At 44.3% G+C, this 23,937-nt stretch overlaps 1 protein-coding gene across 8 annotated transcripts in view; it reads left to right on the forward strand.

Moving 5' to 3' along the window:
* The window catches only part of DPP6 (dipeptidyl peptidase like 6), a 513,612-nt gene that overhangs the window by 468,386 nt on the left and 21,289 nt on the right, over positions 1 to 23,937 (forward strand). For all 8 annotated transcript variants that reach the window (XR_014556579.1, XR_014556580.1, XR_014556581.1 and 5 more), the window contains exons 9-16: positions 2,706 to 2,860; positions 3,838 to 3,935; positions 7,534 to 7,657; positions 8,729 to 8,767; positions 10,953 to 11,060; positions 12,222 to 12,313; positions 13,455 to 13,502; positions 14,910 to 15,028. Coding sequence is in view for 2 of the 8 variants with exons in the window: in XM_083704775.1 (XP_083560901.1) it covers positions 2,706 to 2,860; positions 3,838 to 3,935; positions 7,534 to 7,657; positions 8,729 to 8,767; positions 10,953 to 11,060; positions 12,222 to 12,313; positions 13,455 to 13,502; positions 14,910 to 15,028 (783 nt within the window). In the remaining 6 variants the exon portion in view is untranslated. The remainder of the gene's footprint in view (positions 1 to 2,705; positions 2,861 to 3,837; positions 3,936 to 7,533; positions 7,658 to 8,728; positions 8,768 to 10,952; positions 11,061 to 12,221; positions 12,314 to 13,454; positions 13,503 to 14,909; positions 15,029 to 23,937) is intronic.

The following is a 23,937-nucleotide window of genomic DNA, read 5'->3' on the forward strand; positions in this document are numbered from 1 at the left end:
CTGGAGTTAGCTGGACTGGAAGCAGCCTGAGAGATGCCTGCCTGCTGGAGTCCAACCTGCTGTTTTGTAGTCTGGTGCAGGCCTGTGGTTTCATGCCTGCCTTTTATTTCTTGCACTGCCCTCTGCTGACACGTTCGTAGGTAGAGCAGATATTACAAAAGCACCATCCATCTGCAGTACTCTTTCTTTCATTCAATGGAAATGAAACACTATAGGGATGAGCCTGAACTTTCCCCACTTCCTGAAGGTGTGGAGCACTTAACAGTCTCCTTATTCTTACTCTCTGCAGTCACTTTGCAATGTCTCCTGTTCTTCAGAGGCATGTCCTTGATGTTTCAAAAGCTAATTGCTTGCTTGCTTTTTTTTTTATTATGGGAAAAGTATGTCCTCCTTATAAATGCAAGCCTACAGGTTGAATGATAGAATCCATCCACAACCTTTATCTTAGCTGAAATGCATTTTTCTTTGCTTCATTGAATGTTGTGAGTGCCTTGGAGTTTATCTTTGTGCTGCAGGTTTGTTTTATAGGGCATTCTGCATAAAGTTTTTGCACTGTGTTCTGAGGGAGACAAATAGCTGGAAAATACTAACAAAAGGGCTAGGCAGTCTGTAAATTGGTAGTGAAGCTCAGAATGTGCCATTCAGCTGGTAAGTCATCAAAGCAGGTAGGACTTTTGAAGGCAGGCGGTGACAGAATAAAAAGAAATGAGCTTGAACAAGACAGAGCTGTTGTGTGCTCTGAGCTCTTGTGTTTAAGAGGCTGGCAGGCAACTTGCTCTGGACAAAGTTGTGCTCCCCTGGTAAGAGCAGGCCTGTAGCTTGGGTCTAGCATTATTAACAAAGGTTCAGTAGTGAGTAGACATGCCTATATCCAGTTCCAGTTGTTTCTCCTGTTCCTGCTCCTGTAGTACAGAGCTGACATAGCCACTGTACGCCATGCTCTGGTAACTTCAAGACTGGATCAGTGCAAATCACCCTATGTGGGTCTGCCATGTAGTAGAGAGAAAGAAGTCACATTCTAGTTCTCCATACAGGTCTCCCACTGAAACCAACATAGCATCTAGGTCTGTGCTGCACCATGTCCACAGTCCACAGGTGATGCTTTGAATTCAGAAGGTTGTGGGTCTAGTCCTCCACCCCACTACCTGGAAAATGCTAGAGTAGATGGGCCAATGTTCTGACTCACCTGGAGATGCTGGGGATTGTACCTGAGGCCTTCTGCATGCAAAGCAGATGCTCCACCATTGAGCTACCGTCCTTCCCTGCTGTAAAATTATATGGCCATTCTGAATACAGTACTGCAAAATGGGCAAGTGGCTGTTCCCATGGTCTTATTAACTTGATTTATATTGCACTGTACTGCAGACACACATACCCATTCACAATTTTCTGAGCATGCATTTGATTAAGCAGGCTGTTGCCTGCAAAGTTATCATACACAGGGCTGGCACACCCATGAGGCAAGGTGAGGCAGTCGCCTTGGGCGGTGGGATCCACAGCGGCAGCAGATCCTGATGTAGCTCTTTAGTCCCCTCCTTGTTCCTTATGTAGATCTTCACTCACCCTTTCTTCCCTGGTGGGGAGGGGGAGGCTGCCATTTTGTGGTTTGCCTAAGGTGCTGAAATATATTGGTTCGGTCCTGATCATATATATGTACAGTCACAAAGATGCTTCCACGATGTTGCTATTTTGGCAGGTCCTTTTTATGTTTGTAATTTTTGCAGGGTGACATGACTCGTCTGGAATTGCTCATGCGAGGGGTCCCCCTTTCATAAAGATCCACCATGCTTCAGTGTCCACAAAAATCTAAGCAGTAAAATTCTCATGTGAAAATGTCCTCCAGAAAGCCTGCATTGGGATCTCACATGATCGTCTCTTGAAGTGCTTCATTAAGCTTGAGAGATCTGAGAAAGATGTTTGCAGAATAAAGTAATTCCTGATTAATGCTGAAGTGTCAAGGACTTGCCAGCCCTCTCGTTGTATTCCTATCAGGCATTTAATTGCTGAGCCGTGCCTGATTATAAAAAGCTTCAAAAAAAGGAATTCAAAGAGAAATTCAAAGAATGAAATGAAAACGAGCCAATGAAATATTCCGTGCCCAATGTTTTTCTTGCAGAATAGAAGCTAACACTACATAGGCATTATCCCAGGATGGAGGACTGATTATATCAAACTTGCTTATTTAGTAGGGTTTTGCATGAGCCCCCCCCCCCATCTGATTTGGGACCCAGAGAAGATGTGCCTCTCCTTTTCTCCCTACCCACCACATGTGATTTTAAACCCTAATATTAATGTTTAAACATGCAGTTGTGATGGGGGGAGAAGGAGATGCATGCAGACTTCCTACGAGTCTCCTTCTGTCCCTTCTTCTTACTGCCAGGCTCCCCCTCCCTTCAGGTGGACCCAAGAATGACCTTCCCAGAATGATCTGGGGCAACCTCAACCCAATTTGGCCAAATCCCAGGCCTAACTGAGTCAGGATTCATCTGGATCCAGTGAACAGCCCTAATACTTACTTTTACTATGTTCAATTGGGCTTACTCTCATATAAGTGATCATTGGATCGCAGCCTTAGAAACAACCTCTTCCAAAATAATTTTCTTCCTTGTGATGTGGTCACATAGAGCTCTCCAACCTGAAGTTCCCACGCTAACAAATTTTTTGGATCTCATGGTCTTCTTTCCTCCTTTTTTTTATTTATGTAGAGGAGATCCTGAAGACCCATATTGCACACTGGTGGTCCCCCGATGGCACAAGATTAGCGTATGCAACTATCAATGACTCCAGAGTCCCCACTATGGAAATACCTATGTTCACAGGCAGCCTCTACCCTAAAGTGGAGACCTATCATTACCCAAAGGTAGGATGGATTTGATCTCTTTAACACCTGTATCTTTTTACTTCCACCTGGTTAAAATACAAGAACATGTAGCAACGTAACCAGAAAAGCCCATTAGCTTTACACGGAATACTTTAATTCATCCTAGTAAACAAGTCTTCAAAAATTACTAGACTGAAAAGAAATTACTGGCCTGCCGAGGGCTGCCAGAGAAAAGTTAAAGCACTATATTTCTGTGTTGAGCTCATATCTACACCCCATATTTATGGCACATGGCTCTCCTCAAAGAAGCCTGGGAACTGTAGCTTACAGAGCTACAGCTACGGTAGCCTCCAGAACTACAGTTCCCAGGATTCTTTTGCGGGAACTCATATGTTTTAAATGTGCATTTAATGTGCTTTAAATGTGTGGTGCAAATATGACCTTTGTTTCTATGCATTCCATCCCCTCTTTATATGCCTGCTCACTTGCTTGCATGGGATTCCATGCCCTCACCAGCCCCTCGTTCCTGCTCACCAATGACCACTTGCCTAGTGATTAAATATAAGGCATCTTTAACCACCGCTCTAATCACTTGAGATCCAGTTGCATGACCATATATAGTTTGTAGATTGTTTCCCCTGCAAAGCCATTCTGTGGCTTCCAGTTGAGCAGAAGGGGCAGAGGGGCTGGGGTGGTGAGAGGGCTGTTTCACCTTTTATTTATCAACTGTTTTTTTTCACTCTGGCTACTTTGCATGGGGATTTTTCCCTTCTGAAGCAACCATAATGGCTTTGTATTTTAAAAATATAATAATCCCTGGGGAACAATTTCAGAGCTATAGGTAGCATGACATTTCTGAGCTACATCTGCATTCTCTCTGTTTTTCTAATTCTTAGTCAGGTTCTGAAGTTTGCCAAGTCCAACACTAAAATCCTTATTTATACCTTCTTACTTATAAACAGAATTAGTCATTTATTAAACACTTTTTTATCATTCTGTCTTCTTTTGTCTTCTAGGTTGGAACAGAAAATCCAAGCATTTCCTTACATGTCATTGGTTTGAATGGGCCTACTCATGATCTGGAAATGACTCCTCCTGATGATTCAAGAATGAGGTTTGTGCTGTACTAGCTACTTGTGGCAAAGACCTGAAGTTGTTACCTACCACTCCTTCCATTAAACCTCCTTTGTCTATTATTATTGTTTCTAATTCCACTGTCTTTCCCCTCCTCTCTTCTTGTCATGAGCGCTTATCTGCTTTGATGACAGAGAGGCTTGGGCTATGCAAATTTTCCATGGCCCCTCTAGCTATCATTGCAAAAATTGCTAGACTGAAAAGAAATTACTAGCCTGCTGAGGCCATTAAAACATCCGCTTGTTGGCACAGATCAGTCCAGGGGTCTCAGAAGGGTTATTTTAAAATGAAAATCCAGCTGATAACACTCCATGCCTATGGATTGCACTGTGGCTGTAAATTTAAGACAAAGCAGCTTCAGTCTATTTAAAGGCATCTGTTAAAAAAAAAATTTGATATTCAATTTGAATCCCGCTCTTCGGCAAATAATAGGCTTTCCCATTTGATCCTCACAACAACCCTGTTGAGGTAGACTAGGCTGCAGCCTGCTAGCCAGCTTCATGGCTCAGCAATGATTTGAACCAGCAACTCCTTGCTGAGTCTATCACTTTGCCCATTACACCAGAACTGGAAAGGCTGTGCCACAATAATGCCATGCTAAGGTTGGAAACCTGTGAATGATTGGCTTGGAAATAAATCCTACTGAACTCTTCTGAGCAGAACATGAATTGGATCATACTGACCCACAATACAATTCAGCAAGTATAGCTCTACACACCTACTTACCCCAAATGTATTATATGCCTGTCTAATTGCCGTTTCCAGGGTGGTTACCATACCTAATGTCACCTGTGCCATTACATCAAATGTTTACTCCATTCTGACCTCCATTTCTGACCTTTATTTTTTATTACTGTTATCATTTATTAAATTTGTATCCACCCCTTCCAAAGGAGCCTAGGGCAGCAAACAACAAAAACGTTAAAACAGTGAAATTTACCATTAAATGTTTTGTGCTGTGATTCTAAATACCGTAGTTTTAGTTTGAAAATGAATTCTTTTGAAAGCAGTGGGATTTCATGTCAGGGTAACCTTATGGAAACCCCTGATTAACTAAAAGCTTTGGATACCCTCCAGGGTAGTTGAATCAATGAGCTTGTGCTGTTTAGTGTGTCCAGTATATTGCTAAGGTTAATTATCTGTACTCTGTGGGGTATATTATAGGTCTCAGATTTAATTTAGCACGTTCAAAGCTCACCTTAAAGTCTGCTCAGATGACCTAGGGATTCAAAGGTTAACTATTTAGACATGACTTAGAACTATTTATAAAATACATAGTCCTCAGAATGGTCCAGAATATATGCTGAAATGAGCTCTAATCTCAGACTGAGCAAAGAACAATGTTTAATTCTGAGTTTATAATCTCTGACATTTGCATCCAGTTATTGGGGACCATGAGCCTTTGAATAACAATTACTGGAAAACACAATTGTGCTCATGGGCTTCCTGTAGGCATCTGCTTAGCTACTATGATAACAGAATGCTAAACTAGATAAGCCTTTGGTCTGATCCAGCAGGACTCTTCTTATGTTCTGAACCACTCCTCTGCCATGTGGGTCTCATCCACTGTAACCATTAATCCAACTGAAAATAAATCATATTGAACCAGAAAGTAATATATCATCACCATCATAATTACACAAACCGTACGATCTGGTCCAACATATTCCTCGTGCAAGATTTGGAATCCCTGGTTCTCATCAGTCGTCATCAAACCCTTAGTTTTGTGACCCAGTTTTGGATTGTCTGAATGCCTCTCTCTATTTTGATTTTTTTAAAAAATAATTCACCACCAAGTTCAAGAAAAGACATAAATATAGCCATCACACCATGTTGGAAAACCTCCTGATTCCAGCTGCTTTGGGTTTCTAGAAGGTGTAGGAGACAACAATTTGTCCTATTTTCACATTGATTCTTAAATTGTGCAAGCTTGTTATCAATGACCACTCACCGTGACAGCTGTGCCTCCATAATTGGAAGCAGCATGTTTTTAGTTGGTGGAACTGCAAGAGAGGAGGGTGCTGTTGCGCTCAGGTCTCCCTTACATCTGGGTGGTCCCTGTGAGAACATGATACTGAACTACATGGGCCACTTGCCTGAACCAGCAGGTTCTCCTTATGTTCTTATATTGTGTTCTTAACACTGTCGGAAGGAGTTTTTCATTCTCTGCTTATTTTAGTTTTATTAACAAAAGGAAAACAAGCTGTTTTCCTAGAGCAGTGGTTCTTAATTAGCTTGTTGTTGTTTAGTCGTTCACTCGTGCCCGACTCTTCGTGACCCCATGGACCAGAGCATGCCAGGCACTCCTGTCTTCCACTGCCTCCTGCAGTTTGGTCAGACTCATGTTGGTAGCTTCGAGAACACTGTCCAACCATCTCGTCCTCTGTCATCCCCTTCTCCTTGTACCCTCAATCTTTCCCAACATCCAGGTTTTTTCCAGGGAGTCTTCTCTTCTCATGAGGTGGCCAAAGTATTGGAGCCTCAGCTTCAGGATCTGTCCTTCCAGTGAGCACCCAGGGCTGATTTCCTTCAGAATGGATAGGTTTGATCTTCTTGCAGTCCATTGGATTCTCAAGAGTCTCCTCTAAGCACCGTAATCCAAAAGCATAAATTATTCAGTGATCAGCCTTTTTTATGGTCCAGCTCTCACTTCCATACATCTTAGCTCAATTAGCTAAGTATTGCTAATTCAAAAGCCAAGCTATTGAAAACATTGACACCTCCATGGTACCAACTGTGAACCACTGCCCTAGAGAATATGCTGGTGCCAAACTGTCATGTGAAAGAGAGGGAGAGAAAAAATGTTTATGATACTGAATTTCTAGTGCACCATTATATTTCCCAAACTTCAAATGCTACGCATGGGCAACTCAGTTGTTCTGCCCTGCAGCAGAATGCTTGTGCTCTGTCTTCTTATTTTGCTGGATAATCAGATCGTCTTCATCCTTCTGAGTCCTTCCTCCTCTGTATGCACAGCAAATCTTTTCCAGAATGCAAGCGATTTCTCCGGCGACGCAGCACATTAATCCCAACGAGAGCAACAACTCCTTTATACATATTTTATGGCAAACAAATGAACTCATAAAAATTTTATGGACTGTACACACTGTGAAAAGTCATTGTCTTATAATTTAAAGATGACTTTGACCTGTGCATTCCACTTGAATATGATAATGTTGCATGATTTGTCAGTCTTACAACTGCGACACTCATTCATTATCAAGTCATTTACCCCTTTCTTAGCTCAAGGGGGAGAAGTGGCACGCTGCATGCCTCGAGAACATAAAAAAGCAATAAGCAGGCAAGGGGCTGATTATGATGTAGGTAGTATGGGAATTCAGACAAAGTTCAAAGAGAGGAACACAAAAATGAATCCTGGGCTTGTTACAATCACAACATATTGTAGTCAAGTTTATTAATGGTCCACATTCCAAAAACAAATATTTGAGTCTGTGCAGTGTATCAAGTTTATTAATAGTCCACATTCCAAAAACAAATATTTGGGTCTGTGCAGTGAAGGGAAATTGTGTTCTAAGTACATGTAAGAGTAGCACTCACATGCCTTCATTTGTTTTTAGGGAGTACTATATAACCATGGTGAAGTGGGCAACCAGTACCAAAGTTGCAGTAAATTGGCTGAACAGGGCACAGAATGTTTCTATCCTGACTCTCTGTGATGCAACAACTGGAGTCTGCACAAAGGTATTCACTTTTATTTACCTGCAGCATGTATTGTCCACGTGCAAGTTCTCAGGGCACCTTACAAGTAAAACAAGTTGAATGTTCAATAGTAGTATCAGTGTTTTGATTCCAGGCAGCTGAACACCCATAGCTTTTCGTTTGGCATTTGTAGTCTGCACCAATTTTTTGAAGCCTGAAAAAGGTGAGCGACCCGGGGTACATTTTGTGTGCATTGAAAGCAAAAGATGCATGCAACTGGAATTGAAAGAGGAAACTCCCTAGTTTCCCTGGGACAGATGTGAAGCTAACTGGCTTGTAATTTCCAGGATTCCCCCTGGATCCCTTTTTAAAAGTGTGCCAATTGGGCCAGTACTCTTCAGTCTTTTGAGACTCAGGGTCCAGCTTTAATTCAAACATGCATTTTAGAACTCATTTCTTACATTTTTCACTATACATTTTTCACTATGCATTTGTATGGTGGAAGTGCTCCTGTTTCAGCCTTGCTTAGATCAGTCAGCAACCTGCTATTAGCTCCAGAGCCAACAGTTGAAGACTTAGGTCTTTCGGGTGGTTGTCTAGGTGTGGCATACGACCATCCCCTCCCCCATTCAGTGATGTAATATAGGAGCCAACTTAGACCTCAATGAAAAAGCTCCACCTGATACAGGCCATGTTACTCATAATTACTCCCACACAAAAATTGGGATGGGGAGAAATTTGACACTCAGGATCCCCACTCAAACAGGTGTTCATATGTGGCCTGGGGCATAGCTTGGCCCAGGTGTGTGGTAGAAGGGGGGGGGGGCGTTTCAGTGTTCCTCCACCAAAACCCTGGGTTGCTTACAAACAATGTGAATAATTATCCTCTTACTGTTATTCACATAGATTACTGCCATGCTTTAAACACATTCACTTGTTTAATCAAGAGCAAAGGCCTTTCAAGTTGCCTGCTCATAAATCATACTCAGACGGGCTCCTCTGTGCTTGCTCAGCCATTGCTGGAATTGAGTCAAATAGCTTTCTGCCCTGATGAGCAAAGTATAATAGATGCAAACTGCAGTATAATATTTTAATTATGTTGCTTTGTTTCAGAAACATGAAGATGAGAGCGTAGCCTGGCTGCACAGACAGGTAATAGTGGTCTTTCCATCTTCTTAATAAAAGGTTCCACACACAGGCAAAAGCAGCAGAGCAGAACCACAAAGGGGCAAATTGAGAGATGCAAACACACACTTCAATACAGATCAACAGTGACATAGGAACCTACCTTTCTATAATAAAGCTACTCTTTGTCTAGGGATGCTAAATCTGTGCTCTTGTGTTAGATGCAGCAAAAGAGATGGGAGAGTTGGACGGAAAAACTGTTGACTGCCAGCTTACGCTTCAGTGTGGTGTAGTGGTTAAGAGCAGTAGTCTCGTAATCTGGGGAACCGGGTTCGCGTCTCCGCTCCTCCACATGCAGCTGCTGGGTGACCTTGGGCTAGTCACACTTATCTCTGAATTCTCTCAGCCCCACTCGCCTCACAGAGTGTTTATTGTGGGGGAGGAAGGGAAAGGAGAATGTTAGCCACTTTGAGACTCCTGAAGGGGAGTGAAAGGCGGGATATCAAATCCAAACTACTCTTCTTCTTCTTCTTCTTCTTCTTCTTCTTCTTCTTCTTCTTCTTCTTCTGAGGCCTTCTTGAGAGTGGGCGACTGCAGGCCCAGGAGAAAGTAGACTCTATTCCATGAAGCTTATGCCATAATAAAGGGGTTCTTTTCCCCCCAGACCACCAAGTCATCAGGGGCACTAGGGTGGGGTAGGGAGATGTTCATACTGGAAGATGGACTGCCCTGCCTGAAAATGGTAGGGCTAACAGGGCAGAAGTTTCCTCAGTCAAACAGCTCTTGGTTCTGAACCATGGTTAGCAAAAGCCCATGGTTCAGAGTAATTATAATTGGTGTTGACATTGAGTCAATCAGAATGGCAGTGTTTTGCGAGGGGAAGGCATGTAGACAGATAGCAAAGTCTGGATCAGCTGTCCCAGCTTAGTTGGTAGCCTTTGGCAGAAACAAAGTATTAAGCTGTGTACTCTTTTAACAGAAATCTATATGATTGGTGCCTTCTAGCTGTTTCTCTGTAGGCCATTGTATGCGCCTGTGATTTTTTGTTTTAACTGTGCAAAGGGATAATATATTTGAACATCAAAGTGCTGCGATGCCCAAAATCTCCTGAGGGTTATTTCTCTTGATCAGAGTCACAGAGCTGCTTCTCAATGAACAGCAACAGCAGAAGCCTTTGGAATTGCAGGGCTTCAAGATTCTAAGGATCAGCCAGCTCATCTGTATGCTGTTTACAAGATATAGCCCTAGAACCTGGAAGGAGCTCCCTGCTACCTTACTACTGCTCTTGTCAGGGGCTCCAGGGTATGACCTGTGAATGCTAAGGCATAGTTTAGTGGGACTGAATGTGCTCAGGTGTAACAAACGCTGTAGTTTGTTAAGAATGCTGAGAGTTATTCGGAAACCCCTGTTCCCCTCATGGGATTACAGTAGGGGTCAGCAACCTTTTTCAGCAGGGGGCCGGTCCACTGTCCCTCAGACCTTGTGGGGGGCCAGACTATATTTTTTGGGGGAAATGAATGAATTCCTATGCCCCACAAATAACACAGAGATGCATTTAAAATAAAATCACACATTCTACTCATGTAAAAACACGCTGATTCCTTGACCATCTGCGGGCCAAAGGCGATTGGGCCAAATTCAGCCCCCAGGCCTTAGTTTGCCTACCCATGGGCTACAGTTTCCAGAGTTCCCTGGGAATAGGGATGGGTTGTTAGACCATGCTGGGAATTGCAACTCTGTGAGGAAAAGAAGGGGTTTCCTAAAAACTCTCAGCACCTTTAGCAAACTACAGGTCCCGGGGATCTTTGTGGGAAGCTGTGCCTGCTTAGTGCTTTAAATTGTATAGTACAGATGGGACCTGAGTTTCCAAGGACAGAGCAGGCAGGCAAGTCAAGCATATAAACAGAAGCAGGTCAGTTTATTTTGCATCTGGAAAGGGGAGCAACCAATCAAGGGAGGAGGGCATTGTGGACCAAGGCAAAAGGCTGGCAAAGCTACAACTTGTGCCCACAGTGTTTTACACAAGGATAGCCTAATTTTCACTGAGCTGGATTTCAGCCGCAATCCTAGAAGATACATGGTTTGAATCCACATGTGGCTGAAGGAGCTTGGCAGAAGGATGGGACTGGCACGGTTGCTGTCTTGAGTGGTTTATTTCAAGATTCATGAATATTTATCTGTGCATTCATTTGCAACTGCTTGGCATTTGCAGAACGACGAGCCCGTCTTCTCCAGAGATGGCAGGAGGTTCTTCTTTGTCCGAGCCATCCCTCAGGGAGGAAGAGGCGAGTTTTACCACATTACCATGTCTTCATCGCAGGTGAGACAAAGCTCTGCTGCTGCTAAACGCCTTTTTGGGTGTGGGTGAAAAGTAATATACCAAGAATATTGGCTCTCTGGATGTTGTTGGACTCCAGCTCTCATCAGCCTCTGGCAGCATAGCCGGTGGTCATGGATGATGGGCGTTGTAGTCCAACAACATCTGGAAGACCACAGAATCCCCACCCCTGTAACACACTTACATTGGCAGTTTTGACGATATAACAAGTCAACACCTAGACATACCACATGCAAAGCATTTCCAAGAAAATGTGCATCTGTTGAAGACAACGACATCTGAGTACTGTAGTAGGCTGATACACAAACAGTGTTTTGCAGGAAATCCTGTGGCTGGCTTGCTATCAGTGGAATCTGCTGGCAAAAGGGGTTTAAATGAAAAACATAATTTGCAGACCAAAGAAAGAGGGATTGATGGGCAACAACCAAAGAAAAATGAACTGCTCTCCTTTGATGGAGAATTGGGCTGAGGAACAGCTGCAGCCCCACAGAGTGAGCAGGTTTTAGTGGGTAGTGGAAGTTGCACAGAGAGTGGAGAGGAGGCTCCTTTGGGTGTGAGCACTGAGGGCTTAGGGTGCAGGGTGGGTTAGTTTCCCTTAGGAGAAATCATTTCTGTATGTTTTTCAGATGCAACTTCTTTGACCCTGAAAAGCGGGCATCCATTTGTAGCCAAAGCGCTGGACTTAAGCTAGGGAGAGAGGGCTCAGATTCCCACTGAAACTCACTGGTGACCTTAGGGCAGTCCCTGTCTTTCAATGGAGGCTGGCTCACAGGGTTGTGGCCACCTTGAGCTCTTTGGAGAAAGAGTGAGACAAAAGTGCAATAAGTAGAGTTTTCCCAATCAGACTCCGCTCATCTGTCTCTGCTTCATCTTCGCCACTTTTGGAGAGGCTTCAGAAGCCCTATAGCACAATTTGAGAAATTCTGAAATATGGCTATCCCAAGCATGAATTTGGCTCAATTTATTATTTTCACTTCTAGGAGGATAGAAGAAGAATAAATTAGTGTCTTTTTAAAAAATGCATCAGGAAAAGGGACATCAGGAAAACTTGCTCTGAAGAAAATAATGCAGATATATGTTTGATCATCGTTAGAACACCTTGCTCTATGTTTTGAAATTCATCTCTTCCTCCTTTCTCGGCAGCCCAACAACAGCAGGAACGATTTAGAGTCAATCACATCAGGTGACTGGGATGTGACCAGGATTTTGGGATATGAGGAAAGGCACCATAAAATGTAAGGAACACCAAACCATGTCAAGTCAGCTTCCATGTCTTAGAAGTTTCAATTGACAGCACTGCAAGGGTAACTGGATTAGTGGAGCGCTTATGTGTGACACAGTGGGCATTGCTCTGGATTGAAACCTGTGATATTAATGTGCTTAAATACAGAAGCTAGGCTTCCCTCGCATTACTCTGGTAAGTAGGAAAGTCTCCTCTGTGAAATGGGTGTAAGCATAAGAATCAGAGTATTATTGTGAGGATGCTCCTGTCCAATGTTTTACCAACTAAAATGATCCATACTACTGTGGAATAAGTAACTTCAGGACAGTGGCTTAAGGAGCATTTTGGATATATCTTACTTGGCCTTTGGCTTACTGCTACACACATAAACATTTTTCCAATGTAAAAAGAGTATTCAAAGACATTCAACGCTGCTTCTCGGGGGTGGGGACTGTCATATTGCAAACATGGAATTTCTGAAGCATTTGGGTGCCTTTTAATCCAGCCTTTTTTTTAATAGAACATCCATTTAAAATCAGTACAATGGACAGCTCTTTTTCTTTGTATAACTGCTGAATAATAAAATTTCTTTAGAAATTTTAATCTGACAGCTGGAAGGCTGGGCTAATTTTGTGTATTTAATTGCATGTAGCTAACGATTTTGACAAATGTGTGTTCAGCTGCATTTGGTGACCATATTGCATTTTCTTTTAAAGTTCTTTCCAAATGTGTAACATCTGCATGAGACCATTGGTGCACTGCTGCCAGGATGACATTTTTTAGCAAAACAAATTTGCACATAGGTTTATGATTGGTTTTCACCACTGCCTGCATGACAGGCAGGTCCAATCATGTAGACATGAAAACCATGAGCTTTAGGGGTAAAGTCTCCCCCCCCCTATAATTTTGCCTCTTTTTTCTGTTCATTTTACCATTCCAAACTTACAGCCACAGGAATAGAGACTTTCTTTTAAACAAAACAAAAACTGAAATTAGAACTTAAAAGGCATCAGAATAATGTTTCTAGGGTGCAAGGAGTCCATGGGGGCATATCTCTTCCACCTTTCTTCTGAATAGTTTGTGCCTATGCAGATAACCCAGATGAAATTCTGCTCTCAAAAATCTGGTTATAATCTATGTGCATTTTATTCTAGCTATTTCCTCAGCACAGAAGAGTTACCAAGGACACGACATTTATACAGGTATGATTTATTTTCATGGAAGAAACAATGTCCAGACTTTTCCTTGAAAGAGGTTGTTATCAGTTCTTCTTACACCTGAGCAAATTCAGTGCACAGTAAGGCAAAAAAAAGATACGTGGCATTGTGTCACAGAAGTGGGGGAGGACTCAGTTTCCTGAAAGAACAATCAGTTTCCCAAAAGATTTACAAGTGGTTTTCTAATTTGAGAAATGGCCGCTCACCCCGGTCCGGCAGTGGGCATCGTTTGCGGCCCGGCGTGAGGCTTCCCCGTCCTCCCGCAGCCACGCTGTCCTTCTGACCATTGCTCCACTCCCCTGGCTGTCATGGAGCCTGCTGGGTTCCACCAAACCCAGATTCAAATTCTGGCCTACCCACGGCAGCCTGAGGGAGGCAGGGGCAACAGGAGCGGACCGAGTCGGAGCAGGCTTCACTCTGGTCTGCTTCAGTAGAACAAAAGAGGGGCTGGAGCTGCACAGTTGAAAAGTAACGAAGAGGAGATTAAGGCTTGAAATGGTACTGGAGGAAAAACATTTTCAAATGATAATAGTGCTAATAAAGCAATAAAATTCCCAGGTGGTGACCAACTTCCTTAGGGGCATAAGACCAAGGCTCTGCTGTCACAGCAACTATCGCTTTTGGAAGGTACCGTATTTTTCGCTCTATAAGACACACCAGACCACAAGGCGCACCTAGTTTTTGGAGAAGGAAAACAAGAAAAAAAATATTCTGAATCTCAGAAGCCAGAACAGCAAGAGGGATCTCTGCGCAGTGAAAGCAGCAATCCCTCTTGCTGTTCTGGCTTCTGGGATAACTATACAGCCTGCATTCGCTCCATAAGACGCACACACATTTCCCCTTACTTTTTAGAGCAAAAAATAGAGCAAAAAATACGGTATTTTCCAGTACTGTTTAGAAGCATCTTCTTTTGCTTCCTTTGGTTTTTGATGCTGCCAACACTCCTCTGCAGGTGTGTGATTTGGGGCAATTTCCTGCTTCCCAACATGTGGAGGCGCCACCCGCCAGCAGAGGAAACGGGGGCCTGCCAGATTCTTCAGATGGGGATGTGGGGGTGGGCTGGATTAGGAACATAGGAATCTGCCTTATGCCATCTTTCACAGTGTTGCCTGCACTGGTTGGCAGCAGAAGCTCTCCAGGGTTTCAGGCAGGGGTGTCTTCCATGTCTACCTGGAGCTGCAAGGCCTTCTGCATGGGAAGGGAATTCTCCTGAATTTCCCAGTTTGAAACACCAAGGCTGCTGTGGACTAGACCATCACACCATGCCCAGAGGCAGCTTGAACCCCTAAACACACCCAACTCTGTCCAAGGTCCTCCCATCCCAAATCCACATGCCTGTTCCAAGCACTGCCAGCTGAATAATCAGACGTGTTGTTTTCTCCTCTTTCTCAGTGCCAGCACTAAAGGGCCCTTCAACAGGCAGTGCCTCTCTTGTGACCTGATAAACAACTGCACGTACTTCAGTGCATCCTTCAGCCACAACATGGCCTATTTCATCCTGACCTGCGAAGGTAGGATTCTCGTATTGTCATATAACCATGCGGCAAAGCAGGCCACCTTATTAATAGTGCCGATAAGGAATCACTCTACAGCTGTGTTGTTGTTGTTGTTGTTTAGTCGTTTAGTCGTGTCCGACTCTTCGTGACCCCCTGGACCAGAGCACGCCAGGCACTCCTGTCTTCCACTGCCTCCCGCAGTTTGGTCAAACTCATACTGGTAGCTTCGAGAACACTGCCCAACCATCTCGTCCTCTGTCACCCCCTTCCCCTTGTGCCCTCCATCTTTCCCAACATCAGGGTCTTTTCCAGGGAGTCTTCTCTTCTCATGAGGTGGCCAAAGTATTGGAGCCTCAGCTTCAGGATCTGTCCTTCCAGTGAGCACTCAGGGCTGATTTCCTTAAGAATGGATACGTTTGATCTTCTTGCAGTCCATGGGACTCTCAAGAGTCTCCTCCAGCACCATAATTCAAAAGCATCAGTTCTTCGGCGATCAGCCTTCTTGATGGTCCAGCTCTCACTTCCATACATCACTCCTGGGAAAACCATGGCTTTAACTATACGGACCTTTGTTGGCAAGGTGATGTCTCTGCTTTTTAAGACGCTGTCTACAGCTGTACAAGGCTTTAAAAGCAGCCAAGTGTGGCTGACTGGGCCAGATACCCCCAACCAAGTGGTCTCCAGGTGTGGCTGGAATACAACTCCCACCATCCCTGTGTGCGTGTCGAGAAGCAGGTCAGCACACAAGAAGCAGAGTCTTTCGGTGCAGTAAATTCTGTATTCAAGAAAACGGTACACAACACTCCTGGCAGGTCCTGCCCCTATAGAGCAGTTGCCTTCAACCCCTTCTAAGGCTCCTCCCGCCAGATGTTTCCCAAGCAGTCTCAAACTGTGTCTGGGTACCTGTAATCTCTGTTCTGCTCTGCACATCATTCCACATACCTTTGGAGACAAGGGGGAAGGGAAGCTGGTCACAGTAAGAGAGGCAGACTCCCTGTATTCTCTGCTTCAGCATCTGAGTCTGAGCTGCTCCCTGTCACAGGCTCGCCTTGCTCACTAAACCCCGTTGCCTCTTCAGCATCCAAAAGCGACCACCCCCACTCTTCTCCCTCTGACATCTCCTCAGTGTCCCACCACCAATCCCTTGGCTCTGAGCCTTCCTCCTCTGGGGTGTCCCTTGGGGGTTCCCCAGCTGGTGCCTCCCACCATTCCCCGTCATCCAGCCAGTCCCTGCCACTGGATGACCTTGCTGGCTGGGCCTGATGGGAGCCAAAGTATCTGAAGGGTACCTGCTTGAGGAAGGCTGGACTAGGCAGCCAGCTGCTTCCAGGGTATATGATGTAAAACACTGGTAATGACATCTGGGCTAAGCAGCAATTGTTCCTTTGCTTCCTCTCCCCACCCTGCAACTCCACCAAGCATTAAGCCAGATGGAAACAAGGTCCCTGCCAACCCTTCCATTGTAGAACAGCTGTTTGTGGACCTCTCAGCTTCTGGAATTTGCTGCCATAAGAAATGAGGAAAGCCACAATAAACATTTGCCCACTTTCAAGACAACCTGGCTTGGACAGACCTTCGGCTTTCTCATCATTTTAGCAAGCAAAATTGATACACTTTGCTGGGTGCTGTAGGGCTTGGAGGCGAAGGTTACAGTTTTACTTGAGAGTATATCCTGTTGAATTCAGTGGGACTTATTTCTGATTAAACATGCATGGTGCAGGGTTGTAAACGTTCAGGTTGCAGCAGGGTCTCTGTAACGCGCAGCAATGTAAAGGAGGGGAGCTGAAAGCTCTTGGATGTTTGCTCAAGGCAATGTGAATGTGTTGTTTTGATTCCTTGTTTCTCACCCATGTCACCGTCAAACTTGTTAGAATTAAATATCACCGTTGAACTTGTTAGAATTAAGCCATGCCGCAAGCTTAGCATTTATAGACTCTGCCCTGCAGCTACAGATCTAAAGCTCTTTAAAGTATTTCCTGCAGAGTTCATTTATTTTCTTTTTACCCTGTTGGATATGCCTGATAGATATAGTACGTGTGTCTTTAAGAATAATATTCAATAATAAAGCTGGAACATGAGACATGCCAGTTATTAAGAGCTGATTCACAGTTATTTACATGCTTTCTCCAAAGCAGAGCAAAACTGGATAGCTGTGCCGGTCCATTAGAATAAAAAATTATACAGGATCTAGCTGCAGGGAGACACAAGCAAGGCTTCACACCACCTGCCTTTGAGCAGATACGCCTAATGTTCCCGCTTTTAAAAATGTTTTTGAATATCCTACCTGAGGAATGTCATAAGTTTCTGACATTTTCCAATGCTCTTAAAGGTAAAGGGACCCCTGACCATTAGGTCCAGTCGCAGACGACTCTGGGGTTGCGGCACTCATCTCGCTTTATTGGCCAAGGGAGCTGGTGTACAGCTTCCAGGTATGACTAAGCTACTTCTGGAGAACCAGAGCAGCGCACGGAAATGCCGTTTACCTTCCCGCCAGAGTGGTACCTATTGATCTACTTGCACTTTTGACGTGCTTTTGAACTGCTAGGTTGGCAGGAGCAGGAACCGAGCAACGGGAGCTCACCCTGTCGCGGGGATTTGAACTACCGACCTTCTGATTGGCAAGCCCTAGGCTCAGTGGTTTAGACCACAGCGCCACCACGTCCCATACTCCAATGGTCTTGTTACTGGTAAATATCATTCATGTCTGTACCTACAGCCGCACTTTGGAAAGTGCAAATGAGCCAGAGCTAAGTACTAGTATAAAATAAAGTATCAGAAGGCCAGTGCATCGACGCAGTGATAAGCAGGCAACTCAGAAACCTCTGTGTGACAGAATTCCCCCTCTGCCCATCCTGTCGAGAACTGAGTAGTGCATTAACATGCTTCCCTGGGAGGGATTGTAGCTTGCTGTTTACACATTAAGTCACTGAATCTGTTAACTGTTCTGGCCAAGATTATTCCCTTCCAGAAGGCTGATTATGAAGATGTCCTTCTTCCCCCCCACCTCCTTCTCTGTGTACCCCTCCAGCGCAGGAATGTAATTAGTGCTGGGGGGCAAGTTGTGACCTTTTGCCACTTTTCCTGTGGCTCGGGAAGCGTAAATTAGTTTCTGATGTTTTAGAGCACAGCCAGACTAAATCAGTCTTTTGCACATGGCCATCTTTTGCATTTATTTGCTGGTCCCTCTTTCCAGAGGACTAGTACCCTTAATTCTGAGTGATGGTCAGGTCATAAGCCTCCGCTGTGCATGGCTCATGTTAACTCTTTGAGAGGGAAAAGTAATTTGTTCCCTTTCATTAAAGCAGTACTTTAAAACACAGGGCAGATTGGAGGTCTTCTGCCCCCAAACCCAAGGCTTCACAAACGCAGCTCCTCCAGATTAAAAGTAGGATACTATTAACTCACTTAATTTTTTTTTCTTAAGAGAACATCTGTTCTGTCACCCTTTAACAACATATTTATTAAAGTAGGCTGTGATTAATTCAAATTGTCACTTGTGCGGATGTCGGCATTAAGTTTCTGCTTCCTCTGAGCAGACCAATCGTTTGTATGTTATAAAATACTTCATTGTGGTGTGAAGCACCATTAATTTAACATAAATTACCCTTAATTGTTCGCTGATGTGAAAGACAAATAAATAAAAGGAAATGGAGAAAAGCGATTGGCGGCTTCTAGTTTAACGGTGACTTTTACACGGAGTGAAGGTTGGCCGTTGTGCCTCTGTGTAATTGACCAGGACAGATGGTTCTGCAGTGCAGCAGTTTTGCCTCCTTACTGTACTTGCAAATATTTAAGAAAGGGGTATGGCAGAGCACACAGGTACTGGAGCTGTGCAATTCATCTGGAGGCAAATAATTCACCACGGAGTTCTCCACCTAGCTAGAGCTGAATTACATAACATGGTAATAACTACTCTGAGAGGCAAGTTAGGTTGCTTCCAGACAGCTTGTTTATTGAGCATTCAGCCTATTTTGTTTGCACAAGGTTTATAAGGAGGTTAGATGATGCTGGCTATGTACTGAGATTAATTCTGATTTCTTTGTGGGGAGGTTAGATGAAGTATCAGTCGCTATCCCACATTTCCCAATGCATTTCCACATGACTTTCCATATACAGGCAATGGCTGTTTTGCACAGGGGTTACATTCCTGACCCCTGGTTGTGTTGGCAAAGTGTGCATAAGCCCACTAGGCCCCGCTCCACCACCTTCTGGGTTGCAGCGATGCATGCAGTCATGGACATATTGGACCAGTCTAAAACGGTCAAGGCCTGTGCTGTAAAATAATAATAATCTAATTTTATGGGAAAGCAGGTTTGTTGTACAACAGCTGCAAAGCAACTTGTGCTGCCTGTATTTCCTGGTTTATAATCGAGGTCACACCCACACCATACTTTTAATGCATTCTTATACCACTTTAACAGTTGGGACTTCCTCCGAAGTATCCTGGGAATTTTAGCTTGTTAAGGATGCTGACCTCACCTATGATTCCCAGCACCCTTAAACTTCAGTTCCTAGGATTCTCCATGACTGCTCAAGTAGTATAAGAGTGCTTTTAGCGTATGGTGTGAATGTGGCCCAAATCTCACCCAAAAATAGTGACCGTCTGGCCTTGGTGTAAGAGATAGTGACTGGATTAGGGCTACCAAGTCAACTTAGTGGCTGAGTGGAGATTTAAAGATGGTTCAGCCTGGGTCAAATCCTGAAATACCATTAAAATCCCTGGAACAAGAAGTAATCAACTAGAAATATTATCTTATGGAAATAAACAAAATAATATAAATCAAAAACTTTAAGGAAAAAATTAGAATTAGAAAAACCTAAAATTGAACAAAGCCTTAACAGGATGCCGGCTACAAACCTCTGAACTATTCCGTTTCCTCAGAAAGAAATAGGGAAATCATAAACCTTAAATGACCAAAATTGTTCAATTTTATGTTCAATTTTAGGTTTTTTTCATAAGATAATATTTCTAGTCGATTACTTCTTGTTTCAGGGATTTTCACAGTATTTCATTTGTTTTGTGCAATTTCCCGGTTCCATGACTGACTCTTTTTTTCTACTGGGTCAGATCCTGAGCTCTAATCAGACTGGCCTCTGCCAAAGAATCCTGGCAAGAATAGTTGATTATCAGCACCCTCTCCGTGCTGATAATTCTCTGTTAGAGATCCCTTGTTCCTCACCCTCCCAGATAGTCCCCAGGTTCTCTGGGCAGAGGAAATCGACAGCGAAACCAGTTTAATTCAGTAGCACAGATTTGCCCTAAATGGTCCAATTCTCCTTTCAAGCAATCAATGATAATAGCAGCTAAATCCCTCTAGTGCCCTCAGTAACAAAGCTGAAGAAATGGAGGTGTCATCACACGGTACTGAGAACAGGAGGGGTGTGTGTGTTTATTTCCAGCTTGATGAATGACCTTGGCTGAACTCATTATTCTTGAGAGTCTAAGTGCAGATGTTCCCATCCCTCAAGATTTAGAGCTTGGAGAAGAGCTGCATCTTTCACCCTCTGTGCCAGCTGGAGTCTTTATTAGGTTTATTGTTTTCTGATTTCAAGAGACCTGTTTAACTTTTTGTGAGCGCTGCAGGAATGTTAAAGACAGGCACTCAAGAATCTCTTGCTTGTGGGGGGGGCTAAAAGAGGGAGAAGCCACCGAATGTAAAATATTTTGGGGAAGCAAGTTCTTTCCTTCCGCAAAAATATAAAATGCCACTTTATCGACATTGTTTGTGTGACATGCAGATCTGTTAAAAGAAAACTGAGATCTCAGCTTACTTTTTCATTCCAATGGTTTAAAAAGTAAGCATCTAGTCCTCCTGATTGTAAAGAGTGGCTCCAGATAAGAATGAGCAGGAGATTTGCATCTTGAGCTAGGTATTTTCTCTTTATTTACTTAAAATATTTCTTAGCTACCCTTCACTGAAAGATTCCACATCAGTGTATAGAAGTGTGTGTAAAATCAATTCACACAACATATAAATACAATCTGAAACCAATAAAGGAGTATAACAAAATACAAGATGAAACAAACATTCCAAAAGCTAAAAAGAAAGAAAAACAGAAAAGAAACAGTTCCAAAAACCAGACACATGCTAGCAACAACAACTATCATCCAAAATGCCTGGGCCAATGAAGAAGGACTTCACCTGGCTCTGAAAGTTTCTAATGTCAGCATGTTGTGAGCCTCCTTAGAGAGGACATTTCACAATTGGGGTGCCACCACAGAAAAGGCCCCTCTCTTTTGTGGAAACATAGCAGCATGCCTCTGATGAAGAGGGTCCTTGGAGCAGGCCTCTGTCTAGAAGACCTGAACTGTTCCTTCAGATAAGCAGATTGCTCCACAAATGGGGAGTTGCACACTTGCAATTCCTTCCAGTCATCCATAATGTAAAATGGGATCTTTGAATTAGCCCCTGAACTGCCAGAAGAAATCCATCTTCGTAAATTGCATGAAAATAGGGCAGCATAGGTGGTTATTGTTTTGCTTTGCTGTATGCGCACCTGTGGAACGACATGATCTTAATACTTAGAACAGGAGCCCGGCTGGATCAGGCCAAAGAAAAGCTCGTTCAGCCCAGCATCCTGTTCTCAAGCTGGCAAACCAGATACCTGTCCGAAAAGCACAACAGCACTCTCCCCATTTGTAATACCCAGCACCTGGCATTCAGAATACCCCCAATAATGGAAACAAGAGTGTAGCCATTGTGTCTAGTACCAACTGATAGCCTTTTCAAGAAGGACGCGTGTGAAACATGGCGGGGTGTGTGTGACATAAATGCCTTGGAGGCTTAGGAAAGCAGTTCAAGATACTTTTTTTGATATCGGTGATTGCCAGCACATGCCACAAACATCTGTGTCTCTGGTGTTGAATCTGAACACGCCACTGACAGGACAGATCTTTTAATTACAGCCGGTGGCTCCCCTTTGTTTATTAGTATGATAATATGGTATCCATGTATGAACTGGGGTGTATTAAGCTATACATAATTCATGGCTTAGCAAATAAAGAGATATTGGAAGCTGTAGCTGGGGCACGATGGCTGTTGCCAATTATCATACTCCAGCAGCACCCAGGCCCTTTGAGTTCTTCCCGCTTGCAGCTGCCCTTTTAAATCATTCATTGCTGCTTAAAAGATACTCTGCTGGAGCCTGGCAGAGACAATTTCAATTTTCATTGTTTACATAGTGGGAGTTTCACTTGTGGTTTGAAATTATGGGCTGCACATAACTGCGGCTGAGCCAAAGAGAGCAGGTTTTCCTTTAACGTTGCGTTTTGTTTCGTTTTGTTCCACTCATCTCCCATGTACAGTTTCTGTGTTTTGGTAGCTGTCGCTGAATACAGATTAGTTCGCTGACATGATTTCCATGAGATTTTTAAAAGGGGGGAAACATTGGATGCTCTTTGGAAACAAAACCACAGGTTTCTCCAAAAGCGCTTGGCAATGTTTTAACTGCTTTTTTAAAAAATTGGCTAGCGGTATTGGACATGCTGATTAATGTTTATTAATTAAGCAACTATCTAGAGAGTGCCACAGTTTTAAAACAGTGTTTCCCCATTGATATTTGTGACAAAAATAGAGCATGGACCTGGTGCTCCCAGATGCACTGTTTTCGTTTGCTTTTACATGACTTAGGCTGGGACTCGAAGAGACTTGTATACATACACGCATAGCACTTCCACATAGGCAAAAGGAGATAACATTTTTTTCTTTAAACTGCCAGCCCTTTCATTGCATGGCGTGTTGCTCTGAGGTCCTCTCACCCTGAGGGGAAGGGGATTTTCAAGGATGGATGATACTGCTGGTGAATAAGTCAGATTAAATCTACTGTGTTTGTGTGCAAAGCTTTGGGTCCCAGCTACTGTGCTTATTGTCTAGGCATTAGCTGTATGTTAGCATGGCTCTGTCTCACCAATGATATAATTTAGTAATAAACTGTGCTCGTTTTCCAGGATCATCATAGCCTTCCATGTGATGCATTTAAATTACCGTATTTTTCGCCCTATAGGACACACTTTTCCCCCTCCAAAAATGAAGGGGAAATGTGTGTGCGTCCTATGGGGCAAATGCAGGCTTTCGTCGACCCCTCTGACTCTCCAGGCTTCAGGAACCTATCCGCAAGCCTGGGGAGCCCGGCAGGAGTTCCTGCCGGGCTCCCTAGGCTTGTGGATAGCAGCCTGCATCCCGAAGCCTGGGGCTCGCTGAGCAGCACGCCCTGGGCTTTGGGCAGATATCCGGAAGCCTGGGGAGCCCTGCAGGAGTTCCCAAGGCTTGCGGACAGCAGCCTGCAGCCCGGCAGATGTTGAGGTTCTCCGGGCTGCTCCTTCGACAGAGACGCGCAGTGTGTTTTGCTCCCGCTTGCGTTCGCTTTGGGTTAGGGTTAGGCCACCCCTCCCCCGTCGCTGTGGAACCTCGCCCCAGATTGCGAAGCTAATCGGCTAGTGCAGCGATGTGGCGGCAGCTGCTCTTCTTCAACGGGGGATACCAGCAAGCAGTCGGCTGAGGCTCCCTCTCCGCCCTGCTGCCCCAGGAAGCGGTATGCCGCTGCGCAACGAGGCGAGGGTGCACCATCGGGGAGCTCCCCGCTGAGGAAGCCGCGCAGGGAGCGGGAGCCGCAGAACCCAAGGCACCACGACGGCGATCTGGAGACAGGCAATGTGGCCAGCCTCATCAGTATCTTCGGCTCGAAGCCCAGGGTGTGCTCCGCAGCGCACCCTGGGCTTCGGGCAGATGTCCGCAAGCCTTGGGAGCCTGCAGCCCGAAACCCGGGGGGGGGGAAATAAATTTATTTTTCTTTATTCCCCCCCTCCAAAACTAGGTGCACCCTGTGGGCCGGTGCGCCCTATAGGGCGAAAAATACGGTAATCAAAGCTTTCCTCCTCCTGTGACTGCAGTGCTTGGACATGGCAAACAGGCACTTTTGATCAC

Source organism: Podarcis gaigeae, assembly GCF_964106915.1.
Source record: "Podarcis gaigeae genome assembly, chromosome: 12".
In the NCBI taxonomy this organism is placed as follows: Eukaryota; Metazoa; Chordata; class Lepidosauria; order Squamata; family Lacertidae; genus Podarcis; species Podarcis gaigeae.